We start from the raw sequence: 27,057 nt of genomic DNA on the forward strand, positions 1-27,057 counted from the left end.
CAACGGCTCATAGTTGCCCCTTTTCTGGAGAAATTCCCTTGCCTGAGTGGACACTACCTCACTCAGAAGATCCCTCATAAAACGGGCAGTCTATGACTAGCCATGACTACCACCCGTAGTCTATGACTAGCTATGACTACCAGCTTTTGATCCCAAAAGTCAAAATCCCATCTAAACATGGCTTCGACTTATGGCTGCAATTTACAGATGCCAGTAAAATAAAAGAAACAACTGAAGTGGTCTAATTCGTGAGACAAGAGGGAGTGTGGGGTCTGAGAAGTTTGGGGCCAGGATGAATAGTCACTAGTTGGTGCCAGCCAACAGATAATGCAGGAACAATGACCCAAAGTTGCCAAATCCTTTACTTGACTAAAAATAGTCATTTTGTGTATAATTTTTCTGATTTTTGAAGCTTAGCAACTAGTTTAAATGAAAACAAATAAGCGAAACCACTCTGAAAGCCAAGCAGAGCCTCCACATGAACAAAAAGAGCCCGTGAGCTCAGGGGTTTACGAACTCTGGTCCAGATACAACAGACTCAGGGCAGCCCCTCTGGGCCCTAAAGTGACCACAATACCTCCAGGGACTGTGCCTAGCAGCAGTGAATGTCCAGTGCCCAAGCACACACTGAGGCCTTGGCATACTTCGCAGTCCTGGGACCCTGGCAATTCTCTGGAGGCTTCTGGGAAACTCCAGGAGTGAGTAACAGAGATAGAGATTTTCCCTACAACTTGTTGCAAGGGGGATCAGGGTAACAACTGAGTTAATAAAAATAAAGTTTTGCTTTAATTTTTCTTCTTTTCTTTTTATTTAAATTCAAGTTAGTTAACATATACCGTATTATTAGTTTCAGGGGTAGAATTTAGAAATTCATCACTTGCATATAGTACCCAGTGTTCATTACATAAAGAGCCCTCCTGATTTTTCTTCTTAAACAGTTGAGTGTGTAGGCTTGGATTCATTCCCACTCTAAGTGGGTTCGTTGCATTTCAGAGGTACAAGCAAAGAAAAGAACAAAGGTTATTATCACCAAGCCTACTTTTTAAGGGTTTTAACCAAAGCTCTGGACTCTTAGTTTACACCTGTATTAACACAGACTTTTGCACACAAAGCTGTTCCCTGTTTCAATAAACACAAATTAAAATGATATGAATGCAAGAACTGATATCCTTAATGAAAAACAATTCACCTTAAAACAGCTTAGAACAGGGCACCTGGGTGGCTCAGTGGGTTAAGCCACTGCCTTCGGCTCGGGTCATGATCTCAGAGTCCTGGGATCGAGTCCCACATCGGGCTCTCTGCTCAGCAGGGGTCTGCTTCCCTTCTTCTCTCTCTGCCTGCCTCTCTGCCTACTTGTGATCTCTCTCTGTCAAATAAATAAATAAAATTCTTAAAAAAAAATAAAAACAGCTTAGAACAAGTACTACCTGTTACTTTCTAGAAAGCCTGGCCAGCTTTCCAAAGGGAAACAATTAATTGTGATTCTATTTTAACTTTTTGTAAAGAAGAGGGCACTGAGCAAAATGTCCCTCAACTTAGAAAGATAATTAACAATTCTGTTCATCTTCTGCCACTGCAAACCATGTGATGTTTTTATTTTTATATATGTATGACTCTGTAAATTTTATGCATGATTTCCTTTAGCATTCCTTACCAAAAATTAGTAAATGGTGGGTTCTCAAAGATTTCACTCTGCAAGTTATGCCTATCTTGAAAATAATCCAAAACAAAATAAAAAGCTGATGATCTAGAAATTTCTTCTCCCCTCAAGTTTCTCTTCAGTGTTTGGAATTCCATTCTTGTATTGAAATTTCAGTATTGGCTACGAGTTTAACAAGGGAAGAAGGATTGTCAAAAATTCTTGAGTTCTGGGTTCAGGAATCAGTTACATAATTTTTTATTGTCCAAAACTTGCTATTTAAAAACACAAAAGAAGGGTGCCTGGGTGGCTCAGTTAGTTGAGCATCCAACACTTGAGTTCAGCCTCAAGTCATGATCACAGAGTCCACAGATCGAGCCTAACATTGGGCTCTGCACTTGGTGGGGAGTCAGCTTGAGATGCTCTCTCTCAAGTAAATAGATAAATCCTTAAAATAAATACATAAAAGTACAAAAGAGGGATTTGAAACTTTTCTATTTTCTATAGTCCACATACAATTCCCTAGGGCTCTGAGACAAAAGGATTTGACATTTTAATTTGAAAAGATACCATCTATTCCAATGATATCCAGTGGGACTTTCTCTAATGGTGGAAATGTTCTAGATCTGTATTGTCTGATATCATAGGCATTAGCCACATATGGATAACAAGCTCTTGGGGCACCTGGGTGGCTCAGAGGGTTAGGCTTCTGCCTTCAGCTCGGGTCATGATCTCAGAGTCCTGAGATCGAGCCCCACATCGGGCTCTCTTCTTGGCAGGGAGCATGCTTCCCCCTCTCTCTGTCTGCCTCTCTGCCTACTTATGATCTCTGTCTGTCAAATAAATAAATAAAATGTTAAAAAAAAAAAGAAAAAAAAAACAAGCTCTTGATATGTGGCTAATGACACTGAGAAATGTAAATTGAAATTCTATTTAACTTTAATCGATTTTATTTTAAGATTAAATAGCCATAAATGACTATTGTGACTAGTTAGCAAAGACCTAAAGAATCACGAACTATACATATTTGGTACACTGAGAATAGGATTTCCATTTTTAACTAAATATTTAGAGAAATTAGGAGCATACCTCCTGTACCACTAAAGAACTGAAGAGTATTATCCTTGCTTAAAATCAGCCTCTTCTTCAAAGTCCCATCTCCTTGACATTTGGTATTTCTTTACTCCAACCATCCAGCTAGTTAGGGATCATGGTGAGGTTTTGTACCACTCTAGTATTCAGAATCCCTTACCCCATTGATAGCATAATCCAAAATTCGCTTATATAATCAAGAACATAAATTCAGAGTCAAACAAAACAAAAGGAATTCCAGCAACTCAATAGTTTTTTTTTTTTTAAATATCTTCTAAAAGTGAGAGTGCACTTTTTTTTTTAATTTGGCAAAATGATTATAACCAATAAGGGTACTTTCACTGAGAATCCACTACAATTAATGTTGACTGTTGAAATTCTAACAAGTAGTGGAACACTTCTAAATTCACAGGGGAGTTATTCCACCAAGCAATTAGACTATTCTTAGGAAGTCAACTACAGAGAATGAGTCAAATTAGAGTATATTTTTTTATTCTCTTGCTTTAAAAAAAAACCAAACAACCTTCCAGCTGGTATGTTGTCGTTTCACTTAGAGGACTCAACCCAGCCTGTTTGAAAGGGTGAGCACCCTACTGAGTCATTATCTTCAGAGGTCCCCTAAGACCAGAGGGGGAATTTTCAATCAATTAAACTAGACTGGTCACACACACACACACACACACACACAACACACACACACACACACACACACACGTAAAATGATGAAAAGGAAAACAGATATTCCTGAACTATTAAACACACTCACACAAATATAGACTCACCAACAAACAGGAGGAATCAAGGGTTATTTCTCAGACTATCAAAGTAAAGGGATTATAGCTATAAACTTGTTAATCATGGAACAGTGAATTAAGAGACAACATAGAGTAATTGAAGGACTCTGTAGTCTTTCAGAGATTATATTTTACCTTTTAATTTCCAATTCTGCATTACTTAGGAAAATCACTTAAAACTTACATATGCCTCAGTTTTCCCATCTACAACATAAGAATAAATTTTCAGTGGAATACCTTGGCAATAACTGCTTTTAAATATATATATATATATATGTGTGTGTGTGTGTGTGTGTGTTGTTAACTGAACATAATTATAAAAAAAAGAAAGAAAAAAACAGTATATATAATTGTGTTAGGTTTTGCAAAGCAAATTTCTGTACAAACACAAGGCACTATTATTATTAGCCAATAACACATCTTTCATATCACATATTATAAAAGGATATAATTCATCCACATTAAAAATCTGTATTTACTCAGAAAATCCTCTTACAGCTGTAAAGCAGAAAATGGATCTTCAATATCCATCATTGCAAAGAATAACAACATACAGTCTGTTTCTACTTAGAATAAAATTACGATGTTTTTGTATTTTCTGCAATTGCTTTGTATCCAGTTCCCAGCCTAGCTCTTCTATTTATAAATATGGTTTTATAAAAAGCTCTGATAATACACATTCTTCTTTATGCAGCATTTATTACTTTATAATCTGATTAATAGCATATCATAATGCATAAATTTACATGTGCAAAATTTATGTAGCGTGGAGTTTGAGTGTCATAGGATAAGAACGGAAGGCTAAATGAGCAGAAGCTCTCATTGACGGCAAGTCTTTAAAATCAAATCTCCTTATTTGTTTTCAAGCAAGAGTTTGTTGCCTGTGAACACTACACGGCAGTGTCAATATCTTAAAACAACGTCAACTTTCTATTACAGAGACAGAAATCAAGGAATGAACAGCCTTTTTACGTTTCAGGCCTATGTGGGGAGCAGACTAACGCAAGCCATCGTCAGGCACTTTGGCAATAGGACATGATTTTGACTTTTCCTCAGAAATGCAAAACTGTCACGAGAATTGCAATTTGCCCAAACACCGCTAGGCCAGAATGTCTGTGGAAGGGCACTGGGGTCAGGACTTAAATAAGAGAGCCAGGCCAGGAAGCCATGATTTCTCGGTTGACCACCACTGTACTGCAACTGGTCTCCAGTCAGTGCCCAGAAGAGGAGAGAAGATTCTCCCCTCAGAACCTCAGAAATTAGACAGCGTGGACTTGTTCCCCGTCTATTCTCTGACTGGAGAAACAAGAAAAAAATCTACTTTATCACGTCCTCCTTCTTGGTTTACTAGTAGTCTCCTCCGCGAGAGACGACACACAATGGACCCAATGTGGGAAGGAGAGAGCTGACTTCTAGACGGGCTCCTTAGGTCCCCAGTTACGGAACAGGGCTATTCCAGAAGTTGGCCTCTCTGGTCCTCAGGGCCTCATCTGTTGAAGAGCACGGTAGACCCGGTTATGTCTTCTGGTTTCAAATGTCTCTGACTGAACCTTTTCAAGCACTGCTTCTCAGTGAGGAAGCAAGAAGGGGGATGTTGGACTTTGGACACAGGGATCGTCTCAGCCCTCCAGGAAGCCAGCGAGCTTACCCCCTTCAGCTCTGAGCCACCTGTTCCTTTACCCCAGCATGGCAAATATTATGATTTCTCCATGTGTTCTAGGACACAGAGAAAGGCTGGAAAACACTGCTTTCAGAGAATTTAAGGGAAATCGCCTCCCTGGGGAATCAACACTACCTTTCCCAGCTGTTGTTCTGGTGATCATCAATAACTTGCACATAACAAGCATCCTAGGTGTGCAGAGGAAGGGACCCGCGCTCTCTGAGCTGCACAGGAAGCAGCCCCAGCGAGGACAGCGAGCACTGTCCCCTTAAGTCCGCCATTAATAAAAGGTAGCTGTTTGGACTGTAATTATGGCATCCTTGCTACCCAAACTTGAAGCTTTTATGGGGCTTATGCAATTAACTACTTAAATGCATCGTAACACTTGCTTCTCTGACAGCAAAGTATTGATTTTTTAATCATTTTCAAGTCTCCTCTAGCACAAATAAATGTACTACAGTTACAGTTAATGCACTGTGTACATGCGCTAAATGCTGGTGTGACACAATGTATTATTTTGTGATCTGTAGAACTGAAGTTTGGCTTCTCAGAAATTAGCATCACCGATCTGATATCAGTACGGAACTACCATTGTCCTTGATACTCCAACTTCTCCAACTTCAAAAAGCTAGAGACCTTTGTTAATAGGATAGTTAGGCTTTAAAAAAGAAAAGGAAAGGGGGCTGGACATAAATCTTTTATATATGTCAGTGTAGGAGAAAATTAAAAATAGTCTAACAGAGAAGATACCGTTTATATTTTCCTAAAGGTGTCACTGTGGGACCTATGGCAATTTTGTTCCGATGAGTTTTGCTTTCTTAATTGCTTTCCTTGTACTTCTTTAAGGTAGATCGACCAAAATATTTTACATGCTCTCTGATCCAGATGATTTTTACATATTCCAGTCTTATTGTTTTAACACCTTTCTGTCGATAATAACACCTTACAAAGCTCAAAGACTGTTTTAAAAAATATGATTTCGGCATGCCCAAAAGGCCAGCAGAGCCCGTAGTAAAGTCACGTATCTGAATGCAGACCTGGAGACAGAGGTCATTACGTGTCTCATCAACAAGCCTTTTCCTTGAGTGCATCCGCACATTCAGAATTAAAGTTGGGGAGCAGAAAGCTGTTAATTTTGTTTTGTTAGAAATAATATCATTTTAGTTTTAGCATCGAAGACAGATGCCAGCGTTTCACTCCGAACAGATGGTAATTCCATCTAATAGAGCATCTCTGTATTAGTAAGGTCTGTTGTGTATACAAACAGTAATAAACAGTAGGTAAGGATCAAAATAAATTTTAATTGTTGACATTAAATTCTGGCAGCCACCGTTCTAAGGCTGCAATATTCCTTTTTCAAGTCTGTCAGATTTACTAACGCCGCAAAAGCTTTGCCGAGAGCTGCCAGATCCCAGTTTCAGTAAAAAGGGTTTTTGCGTGCCACCAGTTCTAGATCTCTGCATGAGGATGTCTGTTTCCATACACTGAAACAATTGTTCAAGGATAGCATGGAACTGGTACTACCGTCTCTGTAATGGTCAGCCAGGAGTCCTTTTAGAATGTTCCTGAAGGACGGAGCATTTCATTAAGAGGGTAGTATAAAATGCTACATCCAAACTGCTACATGATGCATTAACTGTATTACCACAGCCCCTTTCCTACCCTACTGGGTAAGGGTCTCTCATTCAATTCATTTTATGCTCTTTGCAAATCTGGGCATTCCTGAACTTCTCTGAAAGTGACATCATTCCTTTCATTTTGTTTGCTTAGCCGGAGTCTGAAGGATTTCCCTGACAATCAGAATTATCATCCGCTGCGCTCTTCCATAGGCTTTGCTGGGGATCAAGTGTGCCAACAAGCACCAATTTGGTCCTGATATTGCCTCCAGCGATCTGGTATTACAAGTAGTAGCTGCTATTTATTTTGGGAAGTGGCCATATTTAAAAAAAAAAAAAAATCATTAAAAAACCCAGTTTGGCATTCAGGTGACTGTTCAATAACAAACATGCTTTGCAATCATATTTCTTTAAAAAAATGGATGTATTTTTTTTAATCATGAAAAATATATTGCTTCCACCATATGGGACAACCAACGACTCACCAACCGATTTAAGATGCAGCATATTGAGCTGACCATATGTTACAGTGCTGTTGAATGGCTGAGTGATTCATGCCCGTCACATTCTAGTATATCAATTAAAGCTCCTTGAAGTCTGCATGATTTGTGTCTCTGTTATTAAACCCTGCTAATTCATCCCACTTACACATCTGTTATAAATCTCTAGGAGTGCTGCATGATTCATGGCAATCTGTGGGCATGCTACAGCAAATTCTTCTCCTTGTAATTAACAGTAAATTGTTTTACTGCGATGCAATGAATTTTTCAGTTATATTGCAAATGAACTCCTAAATGTGCGGTTCTTTCCTAAGAACTGACTTATATCATCAGGCAATTAAAAAGTATTGCTTTGAACCAAAAGCTTTTCATCAAGAGACATACAACTTAAACATTGCTTCAGAGCCACAGAAATTTGACATGTTGGTTAAAAAGTGTAAAATAATTTCTGTCGTCGAAAGAGCAAAGCAAACAAACAAACAAAAAACCCCTCGGCATACCCCGGATTTCACCGACGCTGAGACACAGCACTGCAGCCCGGGAAGCACTCAGCGAGACAAGTTTGCACAGATACTGTTTATCTTAGAAGTTACTTAAGTCATCTGTCGCGACCAAATTTCTCAGATTGCTTTCTACTTCTCTAATTGTAAAACAGTGCCTTTATTCTTGAAATAAATAATCGGATAATTAGCCACGTTGAATCATCAGAGGATTCCAGTGCTGTTCAAGTGTTCTTGTCAAAGGTGAAGCAAATTCATTTCAGCTCGCCTCTGCAGCTCTTCGAGGAGGCTTTGATTTTTTTCCCCCCACTTTCTTGGCAGCAGCTTCAGATTCATGAGTCCATACATCAAGTCGGTAGTTTAACAACAAATGGAATTAAATTCAAAGAAGGGAAACTAATTGAAGGACAGCAACAAAAGTGTTTGGTAATGTGCTTTTTAATACGGCATGCCACATTTGCATGATAATTTTTCCTTTTTAGTACGGAGCAGAAAGTGACTAGCTTAATGAGGGATTATTCAAGACAGGAACGAACAAAATGCATTCATAACTAAGAACAAAGATTGTATTATGAAACAAAAACAGGCAACCTCAGAGAAGTAACGGGATGATTGGTTTATGCATTATGAATAAAAAGATAGAAAAATATTTATATTAGTATTCACTAATGACTATATATACAAGATTGTTGTAATTAAAATTATAAATTAACATATTAAGAGTGCTTGTTTAATCACTCTGGGTCCTATTCACAATGAAAAGACTCATGTACCTGCATGCAAACAATGTGTGTTTTCAACTGAGCTGCAAACAGCCTATACATTTTACTTTGGATTCAGAGAAAAACCTTAATGCACCTCTAATTACTTGCTTAATGGGAGATGGGCACTTCTAAGCTGGTTGTCTAGAGGTCAATTTATGACAGGCAAAGGAGATGCCACATTGTTCGCCCAGGGATGGAGCTCCAGAAGGAATTTCTCTTAAGAAAGATTTAAAGTATGCCGAATTCACAAAGTGTGGAAGCACACCAATTTCCTAACATTGAAAGGGTAGTCTTAAATTAAAAAAAACAAAAACAAAAACCAGCAGGGGCTCTCACGGGCCTGGGGCCATGTGTACATTACCCTCAGACATCCAGAAGCAGCTCCCGAGCCACCAAAGACCTGCTTGGAGACTTTGTTACAGAGAAAAACACAGCAGCTCCTAGGGATACACCTCCCTGCAGATCAGTTCTAGGGTTTGTCGCTGGCACGGTCCTAACACAATACTCTCTGGATGCAATGCACCTATTCTAACCATATCTCTCACTGAAAATATACTTGAAACAAGAGCAAATTGTAATTCTCAAGTTTTCTAATGAAAGTCAGATCAATCTTTACAAGTATCTTTTTGATTTCTGTGACTGAGAGTTAAGGAGGAAACATGCTTTCATGTCTCAAGGCTTTGGAAAGGCTGAACACTACCACTAACTTCTGGTGCCCTTTTTCAAAGTTTTTGAATGGTCACCAGCACCTTTCAATCTCCCATAATAAATTCCTGTGAACTGCGTTTTCCTGAGGAGTTAATTCCTCACACAACCATTAGAATTCGTTGCAGTAATATATCCCCTCCAAATTGCAGTTTTATGACTGGAAGAAACAGGGCAGGAAGAACCCCAAAACTGCAAGACAACGTTGATTTCTTCCCGACAGCCAACCTGTTGACTCTTCAAAGGGATCGACCTTCCCTTTGTTTCTTTCTATGACTTAGGATCTGCGAGTTATATCCAGATGTTTAATCTTAAGAAAATCTTAGAAGAAAAGTAAGTTTTTAAGTGTTTACGAAAAATAAGTCTGGTAAGGAAGATATTGGATCTGTAATTGCTAGACTTTTCCTATATTCCAACCAAAAGAGGTAAGTTCATTATTACTGATCTCAATACTCTCCATGCCAAAAAAAATGATGTCTTTTAAAATAAATCAAATGGCAAGCAAAAATTATTTTGCTGTACTTTTGTCATTTTTTTGTTTTATGATAAAACAAAAAATTGTGCTTGGCAGAAGAAGAATCAGAGTTCTGACCAAATGTATTACAGGATTAAGAAATAAACATTTTCCTAGAAGAATACTAAAATCTCTTTTCCTTCAGAAATGAAAGCATTTGGGGCACCTGGGTGGCTCAGTGGGTTAAGCCTCTGCCCTTAACTCAGGTCACGGTCTCAGAGTCCTTGGATTGAGCCCCTCATCAGGCTCTCTGCTCAGCAGGGAGCCTGCTTCCCCCTCTTTCTCTGCCTGTCTCTATGCCTACTTGTGCTCTCTCTTTGTTAAATGAATAAATAAAATCTTTAAAAAAAATAATACTTTTTACTGAGGATTTAGTTTGGGCTGGGCACTGCATTCAATATTTACATTTCTTAATCTTCATGAACCCTGTAAAATCAGTTATCCTTATTTTTGAGTTGGAAAATCAAGCCACATGAGTCACATAATTTACTCGAGGTCATAGAGCTCGTGTACGGCAGAACCCCAAATTTAAACCCTGGCATCCTGGATTATCATGCTTCCCCTAAATATATGAATAAGCTCTTATTTTTTAAAAGTTGATTAATTTGTGCATCTCATGCCTTTCAGAGACTATGAGAAGTTTCCAAGTTCTATCTTCCAAGGATAAAGAGTCAGAATTCAGAAAACTTAGATTAGTTTCACTTCACTACTTTTCCAGTGGACAGGAGTGGCCTTCAGTATGCTCACCAGTAGCTAAAATGGGAGCTGCACAGAGCCCTCAGCTATGGTATCTTCCATGCCACAGAAACCAATTACTACAATTTCAAGGTGGATGCTGTTAACACACTCGTTATCACTGGTGTGTTGACCGGGCAGGATCTGTTCCATAGACATTTATCCTGCTTTTCTCTTCCCATCCACAGGGCCCATCCAGTCTCTGCATTTTGCATGAAAGGACAGACTGAATCTCATCTAGAGGACAGTGCTTGTACTAGCGGTAGAAACTATGGCACGTGCGGTGCAGACAGGAGATGCAGTGGTTTGCAGCGAGGGAGAGACTTGAGGGAGAACTAGTTACTGAAAATATTATTGGAAGTGATGTCATGAGGAAGATGAATTAGACTGAGGACAGCCCCAGCTGTTGAATAGAGGTCCCAGAGAGATATTCTGGATCAATGTAAGAAATCACCCTTTGAAAGAAGTCTCTAAACATGGATTTGCCTGAGAAGTGGTAGCTCTCCTACCACTAAAGGTATCAAACTTGAGTTGGATAAACACTTGGGAAGAATGTTACACAGAACATACTATTATTGGTTAGAAAGTCATACCGGATGGCTTTTGTTTTGAAGATTCCATTATTTATTAATTTGGGAGAGAAAAAGAGACAGTGGAGGGAGGTGCAGAGGGAGAGGAAGAAGCAGATTTGGCACTGAGCACGGAGCCCAGTGCCAGGCTCGATCCCATGACCCAGAGATCACAACCCAAGTCAAGATCAAGAGTCCCATCCTCAACCAATGGAGCCACCCAGGTGCCCCACACAGATGACTTTTATGTACTTTACAACCCTGGAAGTCTTGATTTCAGTTCTGCTCACTCACGTGATCACTCTATTTTCTACTATAACTCAGGTCAGTTCTCAACTTGTGTTGTTTCTATTTTTGCTTTTCTCCAGCCTGTAAAATAGATTCCTCTTTTTTGTTCCGTAGCCCCAAACTACATAATTTTTCCAAAAGGACACAAGGAGCCTGCCTCTATTATCCACATTCAGTAACCCTCTCATAATCTAATATATAAAAATAAATAAATAAACCATGTTACAGGAGAATGGTATTTTGTACAATCTAGGTATGCCATAGATGTATCCATACATATGAAATACATATAAATATAAAAAAAAACACAAAGAGTTCAGTTGTAGAGGTAATTAAACATAGTTCCTTAGAACTGGGGAGTCATTCTCATTGGTGGAAAATTTGAGGAGACAAAATTACTTGGATGAAATCATTTGAGCCAAACAAGTTTTTCCAGAACTAAAGCAAGGCAAAACAAAACAGTAGAATTGGACCTGAATACAGTTAGGGAAAAGGTATAGGGAATATTTTTATAGCTAGATAGGTTTACATAATATCTGTCATTCATCTAGGAGTCTCTTAACCTTCTCATATCTAGACATTTTCTTAAGGAGCACCAAGCCTTGTTTGATTGCCAACAGAAAAACTGATTTGAAAATATACTAACTGTGGCGTGACTGAGTTATGTAGGTGTTAGTGTTAGTGATCAAGTTTGTATGAATCTAGTTTGCTCTAAGTAAAATCTATACGAACCATTTCCTACTAAGATCTAACCTGATAACCAGTCTTTTTTTTTTTTTTTTTAAATTTCACAGACTTAGGAGCTTCTTACTAATAACAAAATAATTATTTATTACACTATTGCCTATCCAATAAAGGCAAAATATAACATAAGGGCAACCTTGTAATTCCCAGATGACTGCCTTCAGTCCCAGAGGGTAGGCATGAGGGTAGGTAGCCACAAAAAGGGCCATGAAGAAGCATTCTGAGCTTTCCTAAGAAGCCATCTGAATACTTCTAACGGTCAGAACAACACTGGAAGGTAGGGTGGTTGCTGAGCCCTGGTGTTGCTCTGCATCTAATTATATTTCTTATTATGGCACAGGTGCAACTCAGGGCTCCCACGGCTTAAACTTCAGCTCATTTACTTACTTTTTGTTTGTTTAAAAATATCAACATAGGTAGCAATCAGAGTTAGTGATTGAGGAGCAGGAGGAACCAGAAAAGACAAGTATTAAGTCCAAACTAGAGAAGGTATTGAGCTTTAGAAGTGTTGGTTTATAAAGATAAATTTTTCATGTCCATTAGAACTTGCTTACCTGCTGCTAATGTCTGTCCTGATCCTGATGCGCTGGTTACACAACCAACTGAATTGCAGAGAGAAATAGTAAAGTTGTATATCCTATAAGGTTTTAGTTCTTTTACAATGTAAGACAGTTCTTGGGATTTAGCAGTGTACAACACCTTTAAGGCAAAAAAAAAAAAAATCAAATAATAGATAAACAGTGTGAGAAACATAACCTTGGCAGTCAAGAATCCATGAATCCAGTCATGTTCTATGAATTCAGATAGAGGAATTATTGCCAACCACTATTAGGAAAGGGATTTTTTTTAAAGAATTTCAACAAGCTAGGATTTAATTGATAATTGTACAATCACACTGTTTTATGAGGTAATAATCCAGTTCCTGAGTGGATAAATGAGGAAACCAAGTTATTGCCTCATAAAGCAGCGTGGTGGTATGGTTATTGTCACCAATGCTAGAGATAAAGGATGGCGACACTGTCATTGTTATCATGAAAAAGTCCAAATAAAACCATGGGGCTTGGCCCAAACTAAACCCGCATAGCAATGCCCACATGTTATTTGTGGAGCTAGTACAGAAAAACATCACTATGTTAAATCAATTCCATCATTTTCTTGAAAGAAAAAAGCCACAAAAGAAAAAGGAAAACAAGGAAACACATTACTGAGCATCCACATGAGGTCAATTCTCAATTATCTTTCTTATATAAATAAGCATATGCAGATTAGATCAAACAGTTTCATTTTCTGAAATATTGTCTTTATCATGTAATTTCAAATGAGAATAGCAGATTTGAGCAAAGGAGAGAAACTCCATAGTCTATAAACAAATAATTAAACAACTATCACTGAGCATTGGTCCCATCATTATAACTAGAAATGATCAAAAGCAACCATGTAAGTTTACTTAGTTTATAGATACAGAAAGCACTGGAAATTATATTCAGGATAAAAGTAATTGAAACAAAGAGTATGACACTAAGCATTAGTATAAAACTTTTTTTTTTCTAAGGGATGTTGATATACATTCATATCAAATAATCTTCCATAAATATAAATGCAGGTAACTGTAAAGGTTAGTAACATTTGAAGTAAGTTTCTAGATATTTTCATTATAGAAATAAGATAAAATTCATTTGGAATATTTGCCTGGGTATTCACTTTAAAATTTCATGACCTAAATGAGTAGTTCTAGGAAACAGTGTGCATGGAATATAAGCTATATAATTTATAAAACATTTTTCAGAAATAAAGGTGATTTCAAAGATTATAAAAATCTAGGAATAATTTAAAACTTTGGTACTATTTCCTTACTACTACAATTAGAAATCAGAAAAACATTATGTAAGTACTTTATGTTTCTAATTCTAAAGTTGTTATTGAGGGACTGAGGATATAAGATTTTCTGTTCTGTTCAATGTGACTTTAATTTTTCCACAAAAAGTAAAACTTTGAAGTGAGTAAAATTTATTGAATATTGCTATAAAATTTATCCCATTTAGAACAACCTATGTGGGATTAATGTAGATTTTTAGAAAGTAAAATTGTTTTCCACATAAAATATAATAAAGTGGTTCTTATTTTAAGGAAAATGTAGTAAAAATATATAGCAGAATATTATACAGCCATAAAAAGGAATGAAATCCTGACATTTATGACAACATTGATGGACCTAGAGGATATTATGCTAAGTAAAATAAGTCAGTCTGAGAAAGACAAATACTATATGATTTCGCTCATATGTGGAATCTAAAAAAAAAAATGAATAAAGAACAAACAAAAAGCAAAATCAGACCTGCAAATACAGAGAACAAACTGATAGTTGCTAAAGAGAAAGTGTGGAGGGATGGACAACATGGGAGACACAGGCTTCGGGTTATGGAACCCATAAAACATGGGAATAAAAGGCACAGCAAAGAGAATATGCTTAATGGTATTGTAACAGCATTGCGTGGTGACAGATGGTAGCTACTTTACGGTTAACATAATGTAACATATAGAGAAGTTGTATCATTTTGTTGTACACCTGAAACTAATGTAATATTGTATCAACTATACTCAAACACACACACACAAAAATCAAAATGAAGTATTCCCTATTTCTTTTAGGATGTTGGGTCATTTTTTGAACAAACTATTCCGTGGAACAAGAACACAAAAAGAAATACTAAAAGAAATAGAAAATGTAGATTAATACTAATTTTGATGGACTTCTATTTCTCTACATATAGTTGTTAGAAATCACATGATTTTAAAAAAGACATTTACCTTAAAGCTTGGGCACATAAAATAATCACTCAAATAAACTTTGTGTTTATTGTATATATAGTCATTTTTTAAGACTTAAAGGACCAACTTAATTAAAAATTTTCTTTGGGATAAATCTTTGAGGAAGTAGATAGAACTCCACAGAAGCCTGAAATCCTACCCCGATAATATCCCCACTTCTATATATTTCCTTGCACCATTCTTAGTCAAAGTTTCTGTAACAATTATTTTACAGTAGGCCTTCCCTAGAAATTTTGGCTATTTTTTTTTAACCAAGCTTATAATAAGACACACTGAGGTCACTGTGGATACAAATTTAATTATCGAGAAGGTGAAGATTTTGACTGCCACTCATGATTTCACTTTCTTGACTATATGACTAGGTAGATGGATATATGTAGGGGAGAGAAAGCATAAGAAAGAGAAAAAGTGACATATCTATATCCTTATTTCAACTTGGCCACAAAGAAAGGACTTTTAAACAAAAATGTGCATATACATAATTTTTGTCACTAATAAAAAAGCAATATTTTCCTGCTCCACTAAATGACAAAATTATCTTTTTAAAAGTTTAATGTAGTCTTATCTCACTAATAATAATCACTAATAGGATCTAATATTTGTCAAGCTCTTGTAAAAAATTTTTTTTTTAATTTATTTATTTGCTAGAGACTCAGCGAGGGAGGGAACACAATTAATGGGAGTGGAAGAAGGAGAAACAGACTCCCTGCTGAGCAGGGAGCCTGATGCAGGGCTCAATGTGGGGCTTGATCCCAGAACCCTGGGATCATGACCTGAGCCCAAGGCAGACACTTAACAACTGAGCTGCCCAGGCACCTGTGTTAAGCTCTTTAAACTCTACAAAAACCATGTAGATAAGGAGAAATGGTTTTCCTATTTTACAGATGAGTAAAACCTGAAGTACAGAGATGTGTGGAAGGCTAGCAATTGATAGAAGTGGGATATGAACAAAAAAATTAACTTCTGAGGCTTTATCTTTAGGAACTATTTTTTTTTTCTTATTTTTGTTTCTTAGACTAGAATACCATACTGCAGGTAATAGTTGTTCTGAAGCTATGTTTTATGAAGAAATAATAGTTTAAAAACCAAAAGAACAGCAGCAACAACAACAATAAAACATCAATGATAAATACGATATAATATTAAGGACCACATGAAGCAGTTGCAGCTGTAAATTTACCTTAAATCCTATGATACCCTGAATTGGTAGACTAAATCATTTAAGTTATGAGTTATGGGTAAAGCTACCTCTGCATTTATCACCTGAGACAGATGCAACTTAGTCAGCACTTATTCTCAGACTAATGAAAAAGTAAAACAAGGAATCATAAATTATTTGTTGTTTCTTCTTCTAGTTTTGTGTTGTAACATGTCCTGTCTACTGAAGAGCCTCAGAAATTTTGGCAAACCTATTGGTGATGGGTTGAAGAAAGTCTCCCCCAAATCCTTTCTTACCTAGTACCTCAGAGAGTGAACTTATCTGGAAATTGGGTCTTTGCAGATATAATTAATTATACTATCATGGATTGAAGGTGGGTCTTCAGTACAAGGGATATATGTATAGAAGAATGGAGAGAGATACACAGATACAGAAGAGACAGCAGTGCAGAGAAGAAGGCCATGTGAAGAGCGGCAGAGACTGGAGTTACGCTACACCAAACCAAGGAACCCAAGGAGCTACCAGAAGCTGGAAGAGGTAAGGAAGAAATCTCCTGGACAGCCTTCAGAGGGAAAATGGTCCTACCAACACTCTGATTTCAGACTCTGGCCCTCCATTAAAAAAATAAATTTCTGTTGTTTTACATCACTTAGTTTATGGTTGTTACTGCAGTCCCAGGAAACTAATACAATGGGGTACAAAGGTCTGGCTCCTTGACTTATTTAGGACAAACTGATAGAGTCATTTCAGCTCCAGAACCACCCCGAGGATCAGCTTAGACCCTTCTGTCACTGCCTCACAATTCAACTTCTTATTCTGCTCAATACCGCAACTCTTACTACTTTCCGTGTGTTGTTTCTGAGAATATTCCCCAATACATCTATGCTCAATCCTCTCTACAGTATCTGTTTCCCAGAGAACTTGACCTAAGTTAGTGACAGCAGGAGTGCCCTAGGAAGGAAGATTCTAAAATGATATTTTGGAGCTAGATAACCAACCAGCTGGCTGCCAAAGATCACCTCGTCACAGGGAGTGAGCAGAGTACTGATGGCTCCTAGCGTACACCAATGATTCTTAATCTCATTAGTGGTGAATTGGATGACTTACCAGTGGAAGGAAGTTCACTGGTTTGGTGGAACTGCAAATTATATGGATTATTTTGGGGAAAGTAGTAATTATAAGGACCATGGAATCAGGTAGCTCTTGCTGGGTGCTATTAATGCATTGAAGAAAGACAATATCTGAAGGTCATCAATTCAAAGCAAACTGTGAAAACCTCCTCGCAGTATTGGTTCTCCAAATTAAGAGCATCCTATTAAATGAATTAGAGAAGCAAAACATGACAGATATGTAGAGTTCCTGATAAGTATTATATGCTCCAAAGAATAAGTGATCAAGTTTTTTAAAAATTAAGTGTCTGACACATCGTTAAAATTTTTAAGGGTCCATTGGCCCAAGACATGCTAGGATAGCCTTTCCAAAATAAAGGTAAAATTATTGCAATTTTCACTTACCACTAGTAGGAAAGAAACAGAATGTCCTGAATGCCTTCTGACATTCTGAAGAGAACATATTCCACATCTAGGAATACTATTCTTGATCAAGGTACTGAATACTGTGGAGTACCACCAACTATGAGTGTCCCCCAAGGCTGGAGAGAAATCTCCACAGGCCAAGCCTGTGCTGCAAGCAGCCAAAAAATTGTGGACATAAAGCCTATCAGGTCCTGTGGTATCACAGGTAACTACAGAGGGAAAAGATGTTGTGAGACATCTGTGGCAAGCCCTCAATGAGAGGATCACAAGATTGACTCACAGGATGTGGAGCAAGGTCACATCACACAATGGAAATTAAACACCGTTTGCTAGAGAGCTCCTGGCCAGCTAGTAGGCCTTGGTAAAAGCAGAGAATCTGACAATCAACATTAAATGGCCATGCAGCCAGAGCTACCCTTCATGAGCTGAGTTCTGTCAGACAGGCCATGTCTTAAGAGTAAGTTGGTCCAACAGAATTTCATCATGAAATGGCAGGCAATATCTGGTAACAGGCATCGGCAGAGTCAGGAATAATATCCTGCGCAAGAAGGTTGTCTGAAACCCCAGGTCAGTTACCATCGTACACTGACTGCTCAATCTCAGCTCATACCTGTGATTTCTCGGACTTCCCTCAGGAGCTGAGAGACTAGAAAAATGTGACTTGCTTCACAGGTAGGTGGTCTTAGTGTGGCTGCAAGTCAAACATGGGTGACGGATGCTCTATAGCCTCACCCAAGGATGGTGCAAAACTCCAGCAGTAAGAAGAAATCTGCTCAATGGGCGAAACTTCAGGCAGTGCATCTAGTCATCCATTTTGTGTAGAAAGGGAAGAGACCAAAGATAGAACACCTCCCAACTATATGGCAGTGACCTGAATGTATTGGTCATGGGCATGGTGTGGGGAGGGAAGAAGACTGGAAGTTCAAGAACCAGGAAGACTGGGAAAGAAGAATGTGATGGACCCATGGGAGAGACTGTTACATGTGAAGATTGCTTATATCGTGCTAATGCCCGCCAAAGAGGGTCTTCCTCAACAGAGGTGCTAAACAGCCAAGTACACAGAATGACTTGCCCACCTAACATCAGCCACTTCGGTCATTGTCCACCATCATGCTGGTAAAATAGGTTAATGGAGTACATTGACCAAAACATAAACTGGAGAGAAACAAGAATCTCTCCTCCTCCAGGATTATCATATACAAATCAAGTGACTTAGTCCATGTACACAATAAAGCCTTCATAGTTAGCTATGTTTATTATCCTCACTACTGCTGGCTGGAGTATGAATTACTAGAAGACACGGCATATCCCAAACCTTGACTCTGTTAACCTTTGCTGTAAGTTGTGATAAACCCATTCCTCAGAATTCTCTTCTCCTTGGACACAGAAATATGCAAAATGTACATAGAAGACATTCTTATCAATGTTATCTATATTTTCAAAAGAATTAATATAAATATCAACTGATGGTAGGTTGGTTGAATACATTATTGTAAGCCCAAATAACATGACAGTGTCCAACCACTGAAAGTGAGCTTTTTACAAGATATTTAAGGGTAGATGTTAAGTGTAGAAAGCAAATTTTATTAAACAAAATTATATCTAATTTTGTTTTAATACATGCTTATATTAGAAAAATAGGTGATAGAAATAGTGCCTTGTACACATGGTATTATATTAAGAAACAATTCCACATGTAAGGAATATATAAGGGAGACTTTGATCATAGAATTCTGCAAAATCAGAAAATGTCAAAAGGAAGAGAATTCCATTCTAAAATACTAATACCTGTGACAACGCTGCCGGAAGAGATTGCCGAGGTGACTGTTCGGAAACCATATTGACCTTATACTCCACAACTTCTCCTCTTGTTGCATTCTCTGCTGGCTTCTCCCAGGACACATTGAGGGAGTGGGGTGAGAGCGGGGAGACGGAAGGAGGGGTCATGAATGCCGGCACTGTCAACGACAAGACAGACAGCACAGGCAGACAATGCACGCTGAACCTACAGGTCTCATACACCTACTCTTACAGATGGAACTCATACACCTACTCTTGTTTCTCACATAACCTTGTTCCTTACATAATATCCTGATTTCTAAACATCAAAGGTTATACAGGTGTTTAAAGAAAGTAGTTGCCCTTTTTTTTTTTTTTAAATTCTCTGCAAGGATGTTCTCTACCCTTATATTCCTAGCAAAGATATTTTCGATCTACAAAAGAAAAATCATTTAGGAATTTGCTTATTTTCATCAAGATAACTACTAGATATGGTAGGAAACCACAGGTATTATGAAGCATTTGAAAGGAGAAGTCATCAAAACTGAATCTGAGTCCACAGAGTCCAGAACAATGCATAGTGACATATTGGATTTTTGATGTAGAGATGTCTTTCACCGAGCCACACTGATACAGCTTAGAGAATATTACTCCTCAGAAAGAGGTAAATTTAAAATGTTCTAAATAACCCCAAAGAAATTTTTAAAGTTTTCAATAAATCTTGCTTGAAATGTTCAGAGTATATACGCACATACATTCTCCCCCTGCCATCCTTGAGATCTTAATATGGATTTTAAATGTGCTAACCAAAGGTGTATTATCAAAGGACCTCATCGCACGTTCAGTAGCCAGTGACCCATAAGATTATGAGGGTCCAGTATTGCATTTTCACCCATTACTTTTCATTTCTGACCTTGATTTTCCCCTTCCAGAACGCCATGGCTCATCACTTGTGCTATCATGGCACTATTATTTGTCCAAGATGGCTGGCAGTCATTAAGAGATGCTCAAGCACAATGCACATTTTATTCATGAAATGATTCCCTTGGACATCAACCTAAAACTACCCTTATCCTCCCACAGTCCTAACAGTTCCAATTTAAATCAGGAGTTGGGTTTCTTTGAATATCCATAGATTCAAAGCATAACAAAGGTATCTTTTTTTGGTTAAAGGCTCATGATATTTGAAGTGTTTTAATGAAATTGAAGGGGGGTAAAAATATATTATTTGCTATAGTGAAGATATCTTAAGAAAATTAAAAATTTTACTCTCCTTCCTTACCGTATTGCCAACTGTTCATAAACAAATTTGTGAATTACAGATATTGATATCCAGGATTCTATCATTAGGATGGAATCTAGTACCTAACACTATTTGCTTTGGAGAGAGAACTAAAAACAAAATAAGATTTGTGAAATTGGTATCATTATCTCTTTCAATGAACATAAATTGTGCTGAATTTGGAGCAAGATAGAACATACTGCCAACCCACTTCAGGAATGAAAACCAATTACGATTTTTAGCAAACATTCCCCCAAAGAGTATGACTATAGTTATTTTTCCCCTTTGAAGTAATAGCTAAGGCATTTATTTTTTTCCCCCTGAAACTTACTGCAAGTTCTTTATGACCTTGAGATATTTACATAACCAACCAATATAGTCAATTTTTCCTTGACCTCTATAAATTTATAATTCTTGCTTTTCAAAATGTACTTTAGTGCTGCTGACTTTCATTTGGGGTAGTATTTTCATTTGGGAATCTTCAAAGTAGAGTTCAAAGCATTTTTCTTCACCTGATTCTCCCGTTCTTTCTGAAGTCCAGGCAGAAGACACACTTCCAGCCATGTTCACAGCCAAGACTCGAAACTCATACTTGGTGTATGGCTCCAACGCAGTGATGGTTGTGGCTGTTTGAGGAGGGTTTAGTGCATTTTCATTGGCTGATTCTGCAAGTGGGTGAGGGCTGAACCAGCCACTGCTCTGAAAAACTCGACTTTCTGCTGACGTGGTTTCTCCATCGGATTTCATTTTTTTCATGTAGAGTTCATATCTTATAATTATCCCTAGAAAGGTGAAATAGTGAACAAAGACGACTCATCAGACAGTTTTGGGGGGTGTTGTGGGCTTAGGCTGACTAAAAAGTACCAGCTTTGCATTGTTTCTGACTAGATTACCTGTCCATTTCTTCAGTAATCTAGATGATGGGACTTGTAAAAGACAACAACTGATGGATAGATGAGTGTCTGTGAAACTGCTGAAACATATTCATGATTAAAACAAACCAAAAGGGAATGCATAAACACAAAATAGCTTTAACTTACTACAGGTAAACTCAATCCCTTTCAGAATGAATGATCATAATTTTTACTAAGAATTGCTTTTGTGGGGAACACATTTGATCATCACACCTCCAATTTATATACTTTCAAATTTGGGTATTTAATTTTATTATCTATTTAACACAAGCTCTTATTATATAAGTATTAGAATATTAAACTTGACTTCTACCTAGTCTTCTCAAATAACTTTAAAAGTCTAAGAAAAGAGGTTTTGCCATTGTGTACATGATATTAATTACTAAAAATCTATGAATTTGTGTCTGGCCTATATAACCAAGGGTTCAATTGTATGAAGACAAAAAATTAACTTAATGGAGTCAGCTAGCCTATATACATATTTTTTGTATTATTTTATATCCTTTTCTTGCTTAAAAGAGAAAATTTACTGCTTACGGGTGCCCTAACTTGTGACACAGTCAAATATAATGCATTTCATAAGTGAGTTTCAAATTAGAAACATCATTTGTGTTGTGACAGATGTCATTAAGAGCAAAGATAATATTAGCCTTTTAAGGGGCAATTTAAATGAATGGAATTTGTTATTAGATTAAAGAAATATACTCGTGCTACTAACCAGTATAAATAGTATCTGATATCTTTAGGAATTCTCAATTATTATATCCTACAGTTACAAAAATGGATACAGTTGCCAGATTCTTATTGCACAATTCCAAATGCCTAGATTCTCATTCATGTTTTGCTCAAGAATGGGAAATCTAAGCTTTGAATTCTTACCATTTGGTTCCATTGGGGGAGACCATTCTACATGAAGCTCTGTGGAACCGATCTTCTGCACCTCGGGTGCGCCCAGCCTTTGGGGAGGTGCCTGGGCTGTGATCACCGTAAGGGGTGAGCTGTGTAAACAGCCCCCACTAGTACACGCCTGAACAGAAAAATGGTACTTGGTGAATGGAACCAGATTCCAGATGGTAGCGGAGGTTTCACGACCTTCATAGGGAACACATGGTTCATTGCCACTTGAAGAAGCACAGGACAAAATATATTTCTCTATAGGACCAGAATGATTTGAAGGTGTAGTCCAGGCAAGTGTCACAGAGTCTGAGCCAACAGGAAGGATACAACTTAAGTTCAAGTTTCCTTCTGGGACCCCTGGTTTCGTCTTGTATGTGACAGGTGCGCTCCCTGTTGACCCATGCACACTGGCCGTCTCGATGTAATAGGAATATGATGTATATGGTGACAGGTCAGTGTCTAAGAAGTACTGGATATCTGAAATTAAAGGAAGAAAAGAGTCATATTTCAGAAATCGGTAAGGAATCATTCCTACTTGTTTTCCTATTTGTTTAACTTAATCACATAAACTATACAATCTGCTCTTTTGAATAAGAATGGTTTGGATTTTTAAAACTGAAATAAAACAAATTCTAATTGCTTTTACTGTGCAGTGTAACATAAGAGAAGTGCCTCTTGTCATGAAAACTATTTAGAAGGTTGTTTAAACTCTTGTTCTTTCGAAAATATAGTGTCTTTGGGGCACCTGGGAGGCTCAGTAGGTTAAAGTCTCAGCCTTTGGCTCAGGTCATGATCTCAGGGACCTGGGATCAAGCCCTGCATTCGGCTCTCTGCTCAGCAGGCAGTCTTCCTCCTCTCTCTCTGCCTGCCTCTCTGTCTACTTGTGATCTCTGTCTGTCAAATAAATAAAATCTTGAATAAAATAAAATAAAATATAGTGTCATTTTTATAGAAGATAAAAGAGAAATTTCTGGCAGTTCTCTGAAACAGAAATGGCAGTTTCTTCTATGTAACTTGTTTGCTTGTTCAACAATATTTTCCTGGACCAAGGGTTCTCAAACTGTTTCCACAGGCCACATTTGTCACCTGGCCAATACCTTTACTGGAACTTTCTCTGAACTTCTGATCCACAGAAACAAAACTTATAAATGATTATTGTTATTTTAAACTGCAAAATTTTGGAGACATTTGTTACCATCAGTGGAGAACTGACACAGGAGAAGTCTGGTTTTTTTAAAGAATTGAAAAGATACGGCATGGACATGGTTAGGCATGTGCCTGGAAGTTCCCATTCTCTGAGGGGACAGGAAGTATATTGCAGGGCTGTGACACAATGCACCAGCTGGTCAAGGAGAAACATTTACAGGTTCCAGCTTCACTGTCACAAAGCAGGCAGAGCAGGTTTGAAACTGAGAGGCAGTAAACCGATAACGTATACAAGCATACGTTCAAACATCTTGTATGAGACTGTGATCTTTGATTGAATTTTTGGGAAATATTTCCTCAGGAAGCATAGAAAAATATAGATGTGTTCCTTATAATAGGAAGTGTTGAAGTAAATTAAAGTGGAATTTAACAGGTTATAATACCTTATATTAATATAATACATTGATATAATTCCAAAATCATATAATAATTTAAAAGCATAGTGATGAAGGCCACGTAGCAACATGAGAAGAAAATACAGAATATAATAGTGCAAGTACTTGAATATTATTATGAAAAATAAACTGCAGTAGACACTACTCCAGAAGTTTTTTGAAGTGAAATTAGTCATCATATTAGAATGCTGCAATTGTGAGGCTTAAAACATTTATTTTAAGCTTCCTTAATGGGATATAACACTTTCATAAGCAAAAGATCTATACCAACAACAAAATCACTTAGACAAATTATTGCATGAGATTCCTCTTTGGAGATGCTAATAATCACAACCATATGCACTGATTAATTTCTTTTGTTTTTAAGATTTTTTTGTTTATTTATTTGTGAGAGAGAAAGAGAGAGGGCACGCACGAGCAGGGGAAGGGCAGAGGGAGAGGGAGAAGCAGGCTCCCCACTGAGCAGGGAGCCCTACATGGGGCTGGATCCCAGGACCCTGGGATCATGATCAGTGCTGAAGTGAGATGCTTAACCAACTGAGCCACCCAGATACCCCTGTATTGATTAATTTCTTTCCAAGTATGCTTAGTATCTAATAACAAAAATGTATTCCCATTGATATCTAATTCTTATCTCCCATATTAGTCAAATTTTCTATTATAAAATGAAACCAGGAAAGTTACCTTCTGAGAACCTAAGTAATCTGGGAAAATCCAGATTCATATGCTCCTACTTCCTCAACTTTCCTGCAATCCAAAACTGAAATGATTTCAGGGCACAGAGGAGTTGGTACTCAGTTTTTTAAAAAATGTACTGAACATGCTTCAATGAGGTAGGGGTGGGAGAATACTATGAGACTTCAGGTTTTCCAGGATGTAGAAGAAAGAAAACTAGCCATAATCTCCCATTAGTATCTTGTGTGTGTGTGTGTTTGTGTGTGTATGATATGTTAGTATATATTATAGATATCGATATAGATATCGATATCGATATAGATATAGATCCCTTAACACTACCCTTCTCACATTTTATTTTTATAGTTTGATGAATCGTCTTTCCTTAACAGTAGACTTAACACTCCGGGAACCCAGGACCAGGTCCTCTTTACTTGCCACCATATTGGTAGCACACAGTAAAATCTCAATAAGTATTTGTTGAATCAATCCGTAAAGCTGATACATCAAATTTACTATGCCTCTTTAGAAAAAGTGATATCTTCCACTAGAAAGATTTGATGAATGATATTTACTATGCTTCTTCAGAAAAAGTGATATCCTCCACTGGAAAAATTTGCTTGGGATATATTGATAGTGGTTGCTAAGTACTTTCATTTTATTAATTATTCAAATGACTACTGCATTGGTTTTCAGTGTATTATCTGAACATCATACTTGTTGCTCATCACAGAATATTGTGATCATAATTAAACAATAGGGGAAATTGTCTGTCTATAATAGCCAGGGTATAGTCCCTATAACATATATTTCTGGCATGTAATAGTAAATTCAATAAATACCTATTAAGCTAAAGTTATCTGCATTCCACATGAGAGTGTTTAAAATATTGAAAACATTCAAAAAATCACCGAAGGTGTGCAAACTGATAGAAAACATTGTATTTAACAATGTCAAAAGCCAAACCTAAAAGGCAAAAATAAATATCAGTGCTTAATATTCCAAGAGAATAGCATACACTTAAACTGGAAGTAGGAAGATACATAATCTGGTGATAATTAAGAGAAGTTCAGTACATACTTGATGCTTGTAGCATTTGAGAAATGGAATATAATCCTGATAGATCAAAATCTACAAGAGGAGTCTAGTAAGTAATTAATTACAGAATTGAGATGGCAATATATATTTGGTTAAAAACACTGTATAAACAACATATAGTATGAACTAAATAAAAGTAATAGAAAGGATATAAATAGAATTTCCCTTAATTTTATCATAACAACAACAACAAATTAACCCGGGTTAAAACAACTTATCTTGATATGGTCATAAGGATAAGAATTTCCTCTAGCTTTCACTTTGAGCTTGGAAAAATTGTTCTCCTTCAACAAGGTTCTTATTTTTTAAGATTTTATTTATTTATTTGACAAGGAGAAAGAACACAAGCAGGGGAATAGCAGGCAGGGGCAGCGGGAGAAGCAGGCTCCCCACTGAGCACGGAACCTCATGCAGGACTCGACCCCAGGACTCTGGGATCATGACCTGAGCCAAAGGCAGACACTTAACCAACTGAGCCACCCAGGCTCAAACCACAAATTTCTTCACATTAAGGACAACATTCAGAATTCTTGGCTCAGCACTAATTCATGACCTTGGCTGTACCTACTCGGTGGGCAGTATTTCCCTAATACACCACCCATGAAAGCTACCTAGAGCTGCTCAGTTGTGCTGAATGGAACCCATTTTCTCATACACCCCCCCTTCATGCCTGTTCACATACAATTTCTTCCAGGAAAATCGTTCCTCCTTCATCGCAGTATCTGGCTAACCCAGCTCCCACATCACCTCCTTCTTGTGAGACGTTCCATGGTCCTCAGTCTCCCTCTCTGCCACCGCAGGCATGTCTTCCTCTCCCCTCCCAGTACTTTCCTGATACTCCAAGTCTACTCTAATTTAACATTTAATACATAGGATAATTTTGTCTTACTGTTTTATCTCCCCTCTCAATAACGAAAACTGCTCCTTCCAGGATTGTGCTTCTAGTGACTCATACAGTTCCTGATCCGGAGTAAACACTGAATAAAATTTTATTGAATAAATGAAGGAATGATTTTTCCATATACAACTGATTGATTTTTCCAGGAAAGAATATTAAGAGCTTTATAGAAATGGTTGCTTGGTTTCCTTCCCTCCCTATATTTACTGTTTGTTTCTCTCAGAAACATCTTACCACTTGTTACATCGATCCCTTGATTTAGTATAGAGT

General features: G+C 37.5%; 1 protein-coding gene across 1 annotated transcript in view; it reads right to left on the minus strand.

The window, feature by feature from the left end:
- USH2A (usherin) overlaps positions 1-27,057 on the minus strand; it is a 681,643-nt gene that overhangs the window by 488,088 nt on the left and 166,498 nt on the right. The window contains exons 16-19 of the mRNA XM_045081155.1: positions 22,498-22,992; positions 21,217-21,486; positions 19,432-19,601; positions 12,675-12,819 (exon numbers count right to left, since the gene is read on the minus strand). Coding sequence (XP_044937090.1) covers positions 12,675-12,819; positions 19,432-19,601; positions 21,217-21,486; positions 22,498-22,992 — 1,080 coding nt within the window. The remainder of the gene's footprint in view (positions 1-12,674; positions 12,820-19,431; positions 19,602-21,216; positions 21,487-22,497; positions 22,993-27,057) is intronic.

The sequence above is a fragment of the Mustela putorius genome, unplaced genomic scaffold (assembly GCF_011764305.1).
Source record: "Mustela putorius furo isolate JIRA1106 unplaced genomic scaffold, ASM1176430v1.1 tig00000508_pilon_pilon_pilon, whole genome shotgun sequence".
In the NCBI taxonomy this organism is placed as follows: Eukaryota; Metazoa; Chordata; class Mammalia; order Carnivora; family Mustelidae; genus Mustela; species Mustela putorius.